This window comes from Podarcis bocagei, assembly GCF_964188305.1.
Source record: "Podarcis bocagei genome assembly, chromosome: 6".
NCBI lineage: Eukaryota > Metazoa > Chordata > Lepidosauria > Squamata > Lacertidae > Podarcis > Podarcis bocagei.
The window spans coordinates 86,173,455-86,186,480 of NC_138130.1; the positions used below are offsets into that span (position 1 = coordinate 86,173,455).

The 13,026-nt window shown below is 44.1% G+C and overlaps 1 protein-coding gene across 1 annotated transcript in view; it reads left to right on the top strand.

Annotated features, from left to right (window-relative positions):
• Window positions 1-6,838: 6,838 nt before the first annotated feature.
• CWF19L2 (CWF19 like cell cycle control factor 2) overlaps window positions 6,839-13,026 on the top strand; it is a 79,752-nt gene continuing 73,564 nt past the window's right edge. Inside the window, exon 1 of the mRNA XM_081197625.1 lies at window positions 6,839-7,060. Coding sequence (XP_081053751.1) covers window positions 6,977-7,060 — 84 coding nt within the window. The 5' untranslated portion in view covers window positions 6,839-6,976. The remainder of the gene's footprint in view (window positions 7,061-13,026) is intronic.

The window sequence follows — 13,026 nt, forward strand, 5'->3', positions numbered from 1 at the left end:
ACTGTCAGAGTATTCGCCTATTGTGCTGGTCCTGTGGGTTAACCGTGAGGCAAGGTCCGAGTCCAGTCCAAGGTCAAGGGTGCAGTATGGAGGCAGTCCATCAAAGCTGAAGCTGGGTCCAAGGCAGGGAGTCGGGTGAGGTCAGGAGCTCCAGCAGAAAGGCAGAACAGGGTGCAAGCAGGAACTGGCTACCAACAATGTTGCTCCTGCAACTTAGTTCCCTCCACTTCTCTGCCCTGAGTCTCTGCAGCTCAGGAAAGGCTGGACCCAGAGGCAACCTCAGCTTCCTCTGACGGGGCTGAGAGTGGAGCACCTGCAGGCAATGGGTCCTCCATCTCCTCAGGAGCCAGAGCAGACTCAGCTGGTGCCTGCACCTGAGGATCCAGCACAGGTGAGGACCCTTCAGGCTGAAGCCCCAGCCCCGGCTCAGCTGGTTCTGGAGGCGGGGAATCCTGTGCAGGCTGGGATTCCTCAGGTTCAGCCTCCGAGTCCGAATCCCAGGCTATAACACCTATAAGGGAAATAGTGCTTGGAACCCATGTAGCTGAAAGATTGCCTGCTTCCTTATATGTCTGCCCAGGCTTTGATGTCACTGGGGGATGCCATTCCCACAGTTCTGGAGTTCTCTGAGATGTAGCATGTAGTGACTAGCCAGAGGGCATTCTCAACAGTGGCCCCTCAACTCCTTTCTCAGCTGTGACCAGCACCAATACTAATAGGGTTCTGATGCCAGATTAAAAACATGGCTGTTCACCCAAGTATTTGGCCTAAGGGGTGTCCCTCACATGGCTTATGTTGTTAGCGCATTGTTTGATTTTGTATGAAGTTGCATTACATTAAATTTTGTTTTGTTTTATTTTTTATGTTGTTTCTTGCTCTGGGATTGTGTGAACAATAAGAGCGGGTTATAATTTACATCCATCAAGGTCTGTAGGACTTCATGAAGTTGGGTCAGCTCCTGACTAGTGCTGGAGCAACATTCCTAGTTACCATCTGATGAATCTACATTCAGCCAAATTCAGAACCTTATTCTACAAGGGAGCTTTCCATGGTCCTGACACTGAGCTTTCTGACTGCACCTTGACTTAGTCTGCATGAATACCATTCCCAGTAGTTCTAGCCTTTACAGGAGACACATTTTACACTCCATGAATTAAAATGTCAGATGATCCTACTTAAATTGGTCCCTGTGCATACAGCAGGGATGACTCCACGGCCAAGAACCTTATCAGAATTGGCCTTGTGGGCCAAATTTGAGAGGTGGGCAGGGCTGTTCACCTGTCAATCACCTGGCAGCTCAATGACACCAGATGATATGATGCTTTGAAGTCCCCAAGTCCTGCACACCAGCTGTCACTAGCCCATTGTATCTGATTGATAGGCGAGTATGGTTTGCAAAAAAAAAAAGTGATTAGAACACTATGAACCCATACTCAGGGTGCATCCTCTGCTGGTATAATTAATGTGTAATGCATCATATTAAGACATTATATTTAATGCTGCATGTGTGGGAACTAGGACATGACACCCATTTAACAGGTAACCCTACACAGGTAAGTTTCTTTTTAGATAGGCTGCTGATCCCAATAAACAAAGGAAGATGGGGTACTCATGTATAGGGTTGCTTTTCAACAAGCGATACAAAAATTAATAGCAATTCCTCATATTCTTGTATCCTCACATAGAAAACTACAAGAACTGAAGTTGGAACTGCATTGCTCAATCTAACACACGTCTGTTCAAAAGTAAGCTCCCTTAAGTTCAATGGGAGTTACTCCCAGGTAAGTGGATCCTTAAGGGATGATTAGAGCAAAACTAAAACCAATTAAATAAGAGGAAATTCTGCTTGCTGGGTAAATGTTCTAGGGTACATTTTTTCTGGTGTGAACTTTGTAGATTTCTTTATGGCTAAATATCTATCCTAGCACAGAGATTACGTTAAAAACCTGATACAGGGCTGTTAGCGTTATTCCCTAACAATGACTATCTGAAACCATCTGGTGTGTGAAATTTTAATCCATCTGTTTAAATGTTACAGTGGAGGCATTTACGTATGAGGTCCTGCCCTCTGGATTGTGAAGATGTTGGCCTCGCGCTCTTGTGTGCATAGCAGCGCCTGAGACTCACACACATTTCTCACGATCGGTGACGCATAAAATGAAGCTGTGTGTATTTCAAAAATGTTTTTGCTGCTGAAGGCTTTAAACAATTCAGCCACTTCAGTCTATGGTCTCTCCCGCAATAGTGTGTTTCCCTGCAGCTGACCGTTAACAGCCTAAAAATTACAAAGTTGAAGGACCTGAACTTCCTTTTCTTAAAGCTCCTGGCACAATAGTGTCTGGATGTCAACATGTGAGGTTCCTTGCTCTGGACCCAAAGTTGATTTGTGTGTCTTTTAAAGTTTTGCACAGAAATGAAAAATTTCACCAGGTGTAGCTTTTGCAATGATAGGATAAGCCATATTAGGCAGGGTTTTTTTCTTTGATTCAACTCTTACTGGTGCAGAAGGTCTGTCTAGCTGGGACCATAATGGGGCGCTAATATGTATGTACACAGATCCATTTTTTCTGTAGACTCTTCTGCACTTTTGTCCACCCACGTTAACATTCAATTTTATATCCATCTTGATGTTTTGTGTCTATACTAGGGGATAGGGCTTGATGGGATGTATTCACATGGTATAATCTTGTCCTGTCCCATCAATTATTACTTCCCCACCTTCCAATTCCTTTTCTGCACACCTTCATTCATTCATTTAAAAATGAGTATCCAGCAATTCTAGAAACCCAAACTCCATTGTGGGGATGTTTTGCCATTGGAATTGTGTAATAACAAACTTCCGCCAAAGCAAATGCCTCAAGCGTGCTTCACAGTGGACAAAATGGAGGGTTAGGTGTTTATAAGGAGGAAGAAAGGAAGGAAGGAAGGAAGGATTTTAAGGATAATGGGTTGTGTTCAACATAGCATTAAGCAGATTGTTCCATTGGTGCAAGGATTTTTCCTTGTGCAATGGAATGATCTCCCTCTCTCCTCCCCTGTGCACACCTCCTAAACCTATTCTGGGTTCGCCCCCCGCCCCCAGCCTCAAAAGGAAATTTTGTGGCTGGGTTGAGGGTATGCACAAGGGGAAAGGGAAGGGGGGAAATCCCATTGCACTAGTGCCAATCCTTTCACTGTGACAACAATTTAGTTTACTATCACCCAATGGTAATAAAAAAGTGTGCACCACTTCACCTCCTCCTCCTGCTGCTTTGTACATCTTCAATGCAAGCACCAACACAGAAAAAATGGGAGAGGGCCACCCACCAGTTCTGTTCATTTCTTTGGGCTTGCTAGCACAGATTCCCCACACATAGGAACATAGGGAGCTGCCTTATGCAAGTTAGATCATTGGGCCACCCAGCTAAGTATTGTCTACACTGACTGACAGTGGCTCTCTAGGGTTTCAGGCAGGGATCTCTCCCTGCCCTATCTGGAGATGCTGAGAACTGAGCCAGGGGCTTTCTGCATGCAATGCTGTTGCTTTACCATGGAACTACAGCTCACGTGTCCAGCAATGTGCAAAGCAGGGGAGCTGGGTGGTTTTTGGTTGTTCGTATGATTTCTCAATAGACTAACTCTATTTTTTGTTTTTATTTTGGTCAAGACATAAAATAGCCCCAGTTCAATCCAAGGGATCGTTTTCAAAAGCAAAGAGACTGATCTGAGAAATAGAACATTCTCAGAAACAAACAGAATGAGATGGAGCCCATTTTTGGTCTTCAGAGCTGTCATTTCCCATAACACCCCATCCTACCACTTTCTGTCTCATGGGTTATGGCGTTTTTGCTCTCTGAATTATGTCTGGAGTTCAGATTGAGAGCTCATACAGCAACATCCAGGCTTTACCCATTAAATTTCAGCTTTCGTCGTCATTGTCTCAAACAAAGCACAAGCTCCCCGAGCAAAAAGAGGGAGAAGCATTTCCCTCCCGCCTTTGACACCCTGGTGAAACCTTCCATTTTGCAGGAGCTGCTCCCCACAATGCCCCCACTCACAGACACGGAATAATATTTCTTCCTCCTGGCCTTATATATATATATTTTTAAAGAGAATGATTGCCTTTTCTGTGAATAACGTTGCGCATGGCACTGAAGGAGGCATGTGCAATCACTCATTGTGGAAATCGCCAGTGGTTCATGCTGAGAGCACATAAAACTCTCAGCTAAATGGGAAATGGTGACTCACACTGCAAAGGTTAATGCCTCCCTGTTGGAGTTCAGTTATGGGGAGCAATGTCACCGGAGACCATTGTCTTTTATTAACATGGCTGTTGCTCCCAGTAGGAAGGATTATAGAGCAAAGGTGAGCAAAACGTCACCCTCTTGTAAACATGAATCTATACTTAGGCAAGATTTTTAAAGCAGGCAGTTGAAATAATGCCCTCTCCCTCCCCTTTATCTTTTTTTTATTATTAAAAATGCTTTTCCTATGGTTATTAGAGAGCCTGAGGGAGGACTTGCAGGACATTTTTCCCCTTCAAAAATGACATAAGTAGGATTAACCACCTCACACTTTGACAATGCCCTTTATATTGTTTTAGAAACGCAATAGGTGGGATAAATATTTGAGTGAGAGCAATCCTATTACAAGCCTGGGCCAGCTCCTCTTAAACCTTCATCATGTTGCTGATTATTGAGGCAACTACAGTATTTGTAATTACAAGAGGGCACTGCAACAAAATATGCTTCTGTTTTGGGCTCCTACCAGCCAGCTCTGCAGCCTTCATGTTTTTTTCTTTTCTATTCCCTGCCTCCATTTTTTTTGTCCCCCACTCCAACAGTTAGCTGGCATTCCATGACACTGAGCATGCACAGTCCTCATTGGGCTATTTGGGGGCTACCCCTTCCTTTTAGGATTTCCTCCATGTTGGAACTAAAGCATTATCCTGGAAAAAACTGACAAGTGGGGTGCTACAGGGTTCTGTCCTGGGCCCATTGTTGTTCAAGATCTTTGTAAATGTCTTGGATGAAGGAATTGAGGGGATGGTCATCAAATCTGCAGATGACACTGTTATACAGTGTCCAGTTCTGGGCACCACAATTTATGAAGGATGTTGACAAGCTGGAATGTATCCAAGCCTTATGAGGAACAGCTGAGTATGTTAAGCCTGGAAAAGAAGAGACTGAGGGGAGATATGATAGCCATCTTCAAATATCTGAAGGGCTGTCACAAGGACGATGGAACAAGCTTGTTTTCTCCTGCTCTGGAGGGTAGGACTCAAACCAATGGCTTCAAGTTACAAGGAAGGAGATTCTGACTAAACATCAGGAAGAACTTTCTGGTAATAAGAGCTGTTCCACGTTGGACTGGTCTCCCTCGGGAGGTTGTGGACTCTCCTTCATTGGACGCTTTTAAGCAGAGGTTGAGCAGCCATCTGTCATGTATGATCTATTTGAGATTCCTAGCATTGCAAGATATTGGACTACATGACTCTTGAGGTCCCTTCCAACTCTACAATTCAATGATTCCATGATCAATGCTTGCAATAAGTTACCTGAATCAGTGGAGGGCGATAGAAAGAAAACCTGGCCAACTCAGAACCACACCTCTAAGGAACAACTTGGATTTGAAAGTAAAGTATGTGTGGCTGCGATGGAATGGTATATAATTAGCCCTGTTACATTATCTGGGTCTCAGATGCCTAATCCAACTTCTGTGCCCACCCCCTTGTGATTAGGTGTCTAAGAGGAAATCGTTTTTAAAATATGCAGTGGGAAGCAACTTCAACGTGTAATGTTACGTGTCTAAGGGTGTTTGAAGAGAAGACAAGCATCACAAGAAAATGTCAAGGGGGAAACCTAGCTTAAATATCTTGAAAGTTAACCTTTAAGGACACACACTGTAGAAACTGCTACCCTTTCAGGGGGCACTCAAGGGCACACAGTACCGACACCTCTTTTGTTGTTGTTAAAAAGTTTGGCACTTACTGCAACAACTTCATGGTGAGTACTGGCATCTATTTTTCTAGAAAATCTTTCAAATTATTTAAGCTAGATTCCACCCACCCACCGACATTTTCTTGTGAAGCTTGTCTTCTCTTCAAACATCCTTATGTTAATAACAGCCCTGCAAGTTAGGTGAAGAGGGAGTAACAGGTCCAGTATCCCCTAGTGAGCTTCATGGTTGAAGTGGGGTTTTGAATCTACATCGCCTCAGTCTTGGTCCAACATTGGGTGGGATGTTTTCAATGCATTTCACTTCTCCTTGGCTTTATCGTACAGTGGTACCTCGGGTTAAGTACTTAATTCGTTCCGGAGGTCCGTTCTTAACCTGAAACTGTTCTTAACCTGAAGCACCACTTTAGCTAATGAGGCCTCCTGCTACTGCTGCGCCCCCGGAACACGATTTCTGTTCTCATCCTGAAGCAAAGTTCTTAACATGAAGCACTATTTCTGGATTAGTGGAGTCTGTAACCTGAAGCGTATGTAACCCGAGGTACCACTGTATTTATGTGAGGTTGGTTTTTTTGGGTTGCAAGTTGCTTTGGGTTTTGCCTTGTGCAAGAAAAAAAAGCGACTAACAAACGTAACAAATAGTAATGAGTAAATAATGCCGCTGAGATGATCTCCCTCTCTTTCTTTTTAAAGAGAAAGGAAAACAGTAACTCCCTAATGAAGCCTTGGGCTGTTTCCTTCATTTGACCAAGGCTGGTGGCGCCTCTGCATCCAGCTGCTGGACGGCATCAGTTCGAACGCTGCCCTTCAGGCAACCAGGAAAAAGGGGCTCCATGGCAACGCCTAGGAACACTGAGCACGCGCGAGAAGCAGGAGGAGGAGACCATTGACGTAACCTTTCGCTCCTCCCTCCGTCCCTCGCAGTTTTTTTTACGTCGCTTCTTTACATGCTTGCGCACGCGTACTAGCGCGGGGTGCAGGACCCGGAAAGAGGGGCCAGTTTGCTTTACGGCGGCGCTCGGCGTTTTCCCTTAACAAGCATGGCGTCCGGGTTTGAAAGCGAGAGGACTCTGGCGGCGCGCAAGGAAGAGAGGCGCCGCCACCGCGAGGCGCTGCTACAGCAGGTGACGGACCGGCTCGGCTTGTCAGCCCGTTGCTGGGCCCTGTTCTCACCCCACTTCCGAAGGAACCCTCCTTCTCCTCCTCTCTTTCTCTCTTCCCTCCGCCCCCATCCAAGCGTCGACGGGACGTTTTTCACCCCTTTTTGTCTTCATTGTGTAAATAACATGAGGTTCTCGCTCCCCTACCCCCCTTCAGCCCTTGTTTTGAATCGCGCCCCCCCCCCCCCCAGGTAATAGGGCCATTTCCCTATTTCGGAACAGCTGCTCTCTGCAACGGCAGGACATGTTTAAATTCCTCTGTGATTGCAGGAAGTATCCCCGAGAACTCTGGGAAATGTAGTTCTCGGAGTTGGGCTAAGGACCTCTGCGCGGTAGTTCTGAGCACCCTTCCCAGGAGTCCTTGGGTGAGGAGGTGGGAGAGGAGCAATTGCAGTTAAAACTAGTGACAAGCCAATGCGGGTTTATCTTTTTTGGGGGCTGCCCTCTTACATTTAGGACATCTTCATGAGGACGTTTGTCTCCATCTATGAATCCTTAGGTCTTATATTTTTTTAAGTTGAATTCAGGAAGCACCCTTCATCCGAAGATCACAGGGCCGGGATATACGTTTATCGCCTGCGCATTTATCAGCTGAACTTCTATGGTTTCTGTGTATGCATTTCCACCTAAAGTCATACCTCAGGTTGAAGTAGCTTCGGGATAAGTATTTTCGGGTTGCACGCTGCGGTGACCCGGAAGTAATGGAGCGTGTTACTTCAGGGTTTCGCCGCTCGCGCATGCGCAGACAATCAAAATGACGTCACGCGCATGCGTGGAAGCAGCAAATCACGACCTCCGGACGCAAGTTGCGTTCGCTTCTGCATGCGAACGGGGCTCTGGAACGTACTACTGTACTAGGGGTCAACCGGTCCTAAGAGTTGCTTTGTACATCACAAAGCTTTCCTACACAAAAGTTACTTGTGTGAAAGAAATTGTTTGTAAATCCCCCCCCCCCCGCTCATAATTTTGTCCAGTGTGGTGAATGCACGTGCACCAAATAGATGAATTGTGTGTTAAGGATTGTTAGGAAAGGGATTAAAAACAAAGCTACCGATGTCATAATGCCACCATGCACATCTATGTTGTGACTGAACTTGAAGTGCTGTGTACAGTACTAGTTTCCACACCTTAAAAAGGAAGCTGGAGGGCTGGAAAATGTTAAGAAAAGCACAAGTAATATGAGGATAGCTTTGGTTGATTGTCGGTTGGTTCTGTGGGATTTATCCTTTGGGGGAGATATTCAGTAGAGATTGATCTTGTCATACATTCTGTTTCACATCTATATGAAGCTGTTGGGAGGCGAATCTGGGGGTGATGACATCCAACTTCGTTATAATTATTTATATTTATTACTTGCTTTACTCATAAAAGTGACTCAAAATGACTTACAGCACAGTATTACTGCTAGAACCATTTAAAAGAAGCAAGCCAATGAAAAGGCTTTAAAAAATCTATTCCAATAAAAGAGAGGTCTTATGGAACCTGCCCCATTAAAAGAGGTCACAGGTTCTTGAGACCCTTCAAATAAGGGTGAAAAGTCCAGGTAAAAAGAAAAAGTTTTGCCAGGTGCCTAAAAATTAATCAAAATGGTGATCCTCCCTGAATCATAGAATCATAGAGTTGGAAGAGACCACAAGAGCCATTGAGTCCAACCCCCTGCCAAGCAGGAAACACCATCAGAGCACTCCTGACATATGGTTGTCAAGCCTCTGCTTAAAGACCTCCAAAGAAGGAGACTCCACCACACTCCTTGGCAGCAAATTCCACTGTCGAACAGCTCTTACTGTCAGGAAGTTCTTCCTAATGTTTAGGTGGAATCTTCTTTCTTGTAGTTTGGATCCATTGCTCCGTGTCCGCTTCTCTGGAGCAGCAGAAAACAACCTTTCTCCCTCCTCTATGTGACATCCTTTTATATATTTGAACATGGCTATCATATCACCCCTTAACCTCCTCTTCTCCAGGCTAAACATGCCCAGCTCCCTTAGCCGTTCCTCATAAGGCATCCCTGGGTGGAGCATTCCCCATAAGTGGGGAGCTACCACTGAAAAGGACCAGTCTTGTGTTTCCAGCTTCTGACCTCTTGTTGATGGGGACCATGGTGATGGGTCTCAGATGATAGTTGCAGATGACCTCTGTGGGGCACAAGCCTGGGCTGCCCATATGACAAGTCCCCACCCTTTCGGCCTTGGTGATGTGCAAAGGAAAGCAGAGCAATACATTTGGCTCTAGCTTGACTGCAGGAATTGTTGGAAGGAGGCATACAAGGCGCCATCCAACCATCTTAGGGACTCCACTCTGGAATTGTGTAGGGTTTACTTCTTAGCTTTTTCTTCTCCTGAAGATGTCCTGAAAGGCAGCAGCTACAGATTTTTCCTCAGGGTTTGCTCCCAAAGCCTTTCTCATGAATCGAGTTTAGCCGCAAAGCAGTGGAGTGTATAGGATTACAGTGGTAGAAAAGGCACTCCCAAGTTGAGTTCTCCTTCTCTTCCACAACATATTGGATTATTTACTCCATGTTGTGATAGCACATGTTTTCCCCATTCCTGCTAGTGGCAGCCCATGGCGTGAAGAGAAATAAAATATCATGATTTGGGATAAGTGATGCTACATGTTAGTGGGAAAACACGATGCAAGGATGCTGTCTTCAGAAAAGGTCCCCTGACTGCTGTAACCCATAGTTGTGCTCTTAAAAGCAACAGTTTTCTTGGTTTGTTTTTTCTCGTTTAAATGATGGCAGTATGCAAAACACACGATCCAAGCAGCTTTGTTCAAATGGCCTTCATACCTGATAAATGCAAGGTGGCATGGGGCTGAATACTGAAGTTTGCTAGGGATGTTGCAACATGGCAGATTAAAAAATCCTTTAGTGCAGATTGCCTTTCTGCCTTGGGGAAAGGCTATTTAGAACAGAGTTTCTACCCTGGAGAAGATCAGAATGTGTGAAAGAGAAAGTGACAATGCTTGGTTGTGTTTAGCTCATTGGTTTGGATTGGGGCATCAAAATAGAGACTGGTTTAGTAGAATTGCAATTACCAGAGTATTTTTTGAAAACAGTTGTGATGCCTGAGGGATGTCATCATGGGTGCATCAGCTGGTGCTGTCAGACACTTTCAGCACCTGTACTAGTATTTCTGAAGGCATCTGATTACTGTGGAAACAAATGCAATGACCAGGTTTAATTTTGAATTGACATTTCATACAAAAATAAAAAAATAGCTGTGTAGGATCTGCTTTAGCCTGTTAGACAGGAAATCATGAGATTAGTACTTGTGTGTATTTTCTTGGAGGTAATCTCCATAGAGCTCAGTCAACCTGACTCTCATGTATTGTGCATAATATTGTAGAATTTAACAAATAATTAAGTTATTAGTATTAAATATAAAAGTAACAAAACAGACTTAAAGCACCTGGGGTTTATTTATTAGAACTGAATTCCAATTATTCAGTAATTAAAAGGTTCCTGTTTGACAGTCCAAGTCACTATGTTTTCTCCTTCTGCCTATCCTTTGTAGATTTGCTTATGAATTCTATATATGATCTGTGTTTGAGAAGATGTGATGTATTTGCACTTAATTTTTATTTACATTGTAACTGAACTATGGTGTGAGCAGGCAATGGCTTAGATCTCAAGATCTATTAGTTATTTGTGGCTGAGAGGGATTTGACTTCTGTTTTGGCTTAAACGTTTCCCCCCCACCTGCCATGGCCTTACAGGATATACCATTTTTAAGAGCGAGAGGAGTTTTAAAAGCAGTTTGTTTGATATGGTGTGGCATCACAATAACCCTGTAAATCATTGTTTTTAAATGCTACTGGTCCTCTCGGAGCCCTTTGTATCTCAGCCAGTGTTGCAGCAGATAGAAATTGTAGTGTATTTTACTGTTCCTTCAAGTGCATTAGAAATTCTTTTTCTATCCTGCTTGTGAAAAATGTGAGGTTTAGCAATGCTTCTGAGAACTATGTCAACTCTCTCAGGAATATAGCTATAATTTTATGAAAAATGCCTCTCACTCCATAGAGATATTGGAGCTTTTGTGCAGGATTTAATAGACCATAATATTCCTTTGCCAAATGGTGGTGAAATGGTGATTTTCACTGAAATTTCATAGAGAAGGGGTTTTGAAAGCATTTTTAAAAGTGTCCTTTTGTCTCCATCTTTGTTAGATTCGTTCTGTTTACGCAAGAACTTTCTAGAGTGGCTTCTATATTCATTTGCAGAGGTGAACATAGTCAAATAGTTAACATTTTGTCCTCCAAATAATGGAATATAATGGTGTTCCATTTTCTGGGTTTTTTTGCTTTTAAAATGTACTAGTTTTTCCACCTGCCTGCACAGTGGGGTTTCTAGAGTCTCTTCTTCCTCCAGGAGAGGAGGACAGTGATTTATGGGCTTTGGCGCTGCCTGCAAGGCAGGGAGGGGGAAAAAGTATGGTCAGAGCCATCAGAGATGGAGATGAGCACACAGGACATGTCAGAGGAAAAAGGCTGTTCAGGTGAGTGACAGGCTAGTCAAATCCCTGCCATCCCTCTCACCTCTCTGTCTCCTAGAGCCAAGAGGGGCCTGAAGAGGGAAGAGCAGCGAGGGCTTCCATTTAGGAGAAGTCTCAGGTTGCTTGCGCGCACCCCGACAGATGAGAGTGCAGAAGTTGGAGGGGAATGTGGTCCCACTGTTGCAGCAACTGCTCTGTAGTTACCACTCACTATACCGAGAAGACATCTTATTCCCAACCCTCCAATTATTACAAAGCAAACTTTGGGTGTACAAAAATTCATAGGGTGGAATACAACATTGTACTCTTCTCATTGTTCTGTCTGCGCAAGCACTGCAGCTTGCCAGATGGAATGAGTCCTCTCTCTCCCTGCTTACGTGCTATTCTAGGGTTTCTCCAAGCCCCCACAAGCCAATTTTGGTGTGTGAGGGGAGGAAAGCCCCATTGCGCAAGTGGAAGTCCTTGCACAGAGCTTCCACTGATGTGGCTGGTTAGGTGAATCTCGCTCATGGCAGCAATTAAGCATAATTTATAGGCAGCCTATTTATCCACTTCCACCTAGGGCAATTTAGTATTAAACAAGTGTTAGCAATTTCACTCCTTCGATGCTGCAGATGAGATTGTTGTAAATCACATGCCTGTCTGGGACAAGTGTGGGAAACAGAAGACAGTCTTATGTCTTCCTCTGTAATGTACTTTCACTTTTATTTGTTCTGTTTGTTCTCTCGGAGCTGGAGAGAACGGACACTATTATGCTTTTGTCTGTACATAGTGTGTAAATAAACAGTAGATTAGCTCTATGATGTCTCACTCTTCTTGCTGAGGAAGTGCCAGAAGCTTAGTGTGCATATATCATTCTGATGTATGTTCTGATGTATGTCATTCTGAAGCACACTGGAAGAGAAGGGAGATGCCTTTTCCAGAGCTGCGGGTACCGGAGGACCACTCTCTTTCCATCTCTCACCCAGATAGGACTGCACAGAAAGCCCACAATTTACACACATTTAACTTGTGTACATTCAGCTTTACGTGCATGGTAAAAGATAAAATTAAAAAGGGGGTGGAAAATGGGATGTTCTGAGGAAAATGGCTTTGGCAGTCCCACCCACCATTGAACCCAGTGTGTTTTGACTATACACGATTTTGACTTTAGGCGCAATCCTTGGAATGTAACCCCTACGTAAACTGCTGGCTTCCTGTGATCTATACCTGTTCAGTTTCTCATGGAGTGGCATTCAGCATTATTGAAATACATTTTTTTTAAAGCTAGTAGTTGATCTTTTATCAGCATAAGTGACTGGATAGGTACTGAAATATACACTTTCGTAGCCAAAGCACGAAATATGGTTGGTTTATGCCAAAGGTTATATAGCTGATCATGGTTCTTGCAATGTGAGGTTGTGTTGTCATGAACTTTGAAGATTATGTTGTGAAAATAGT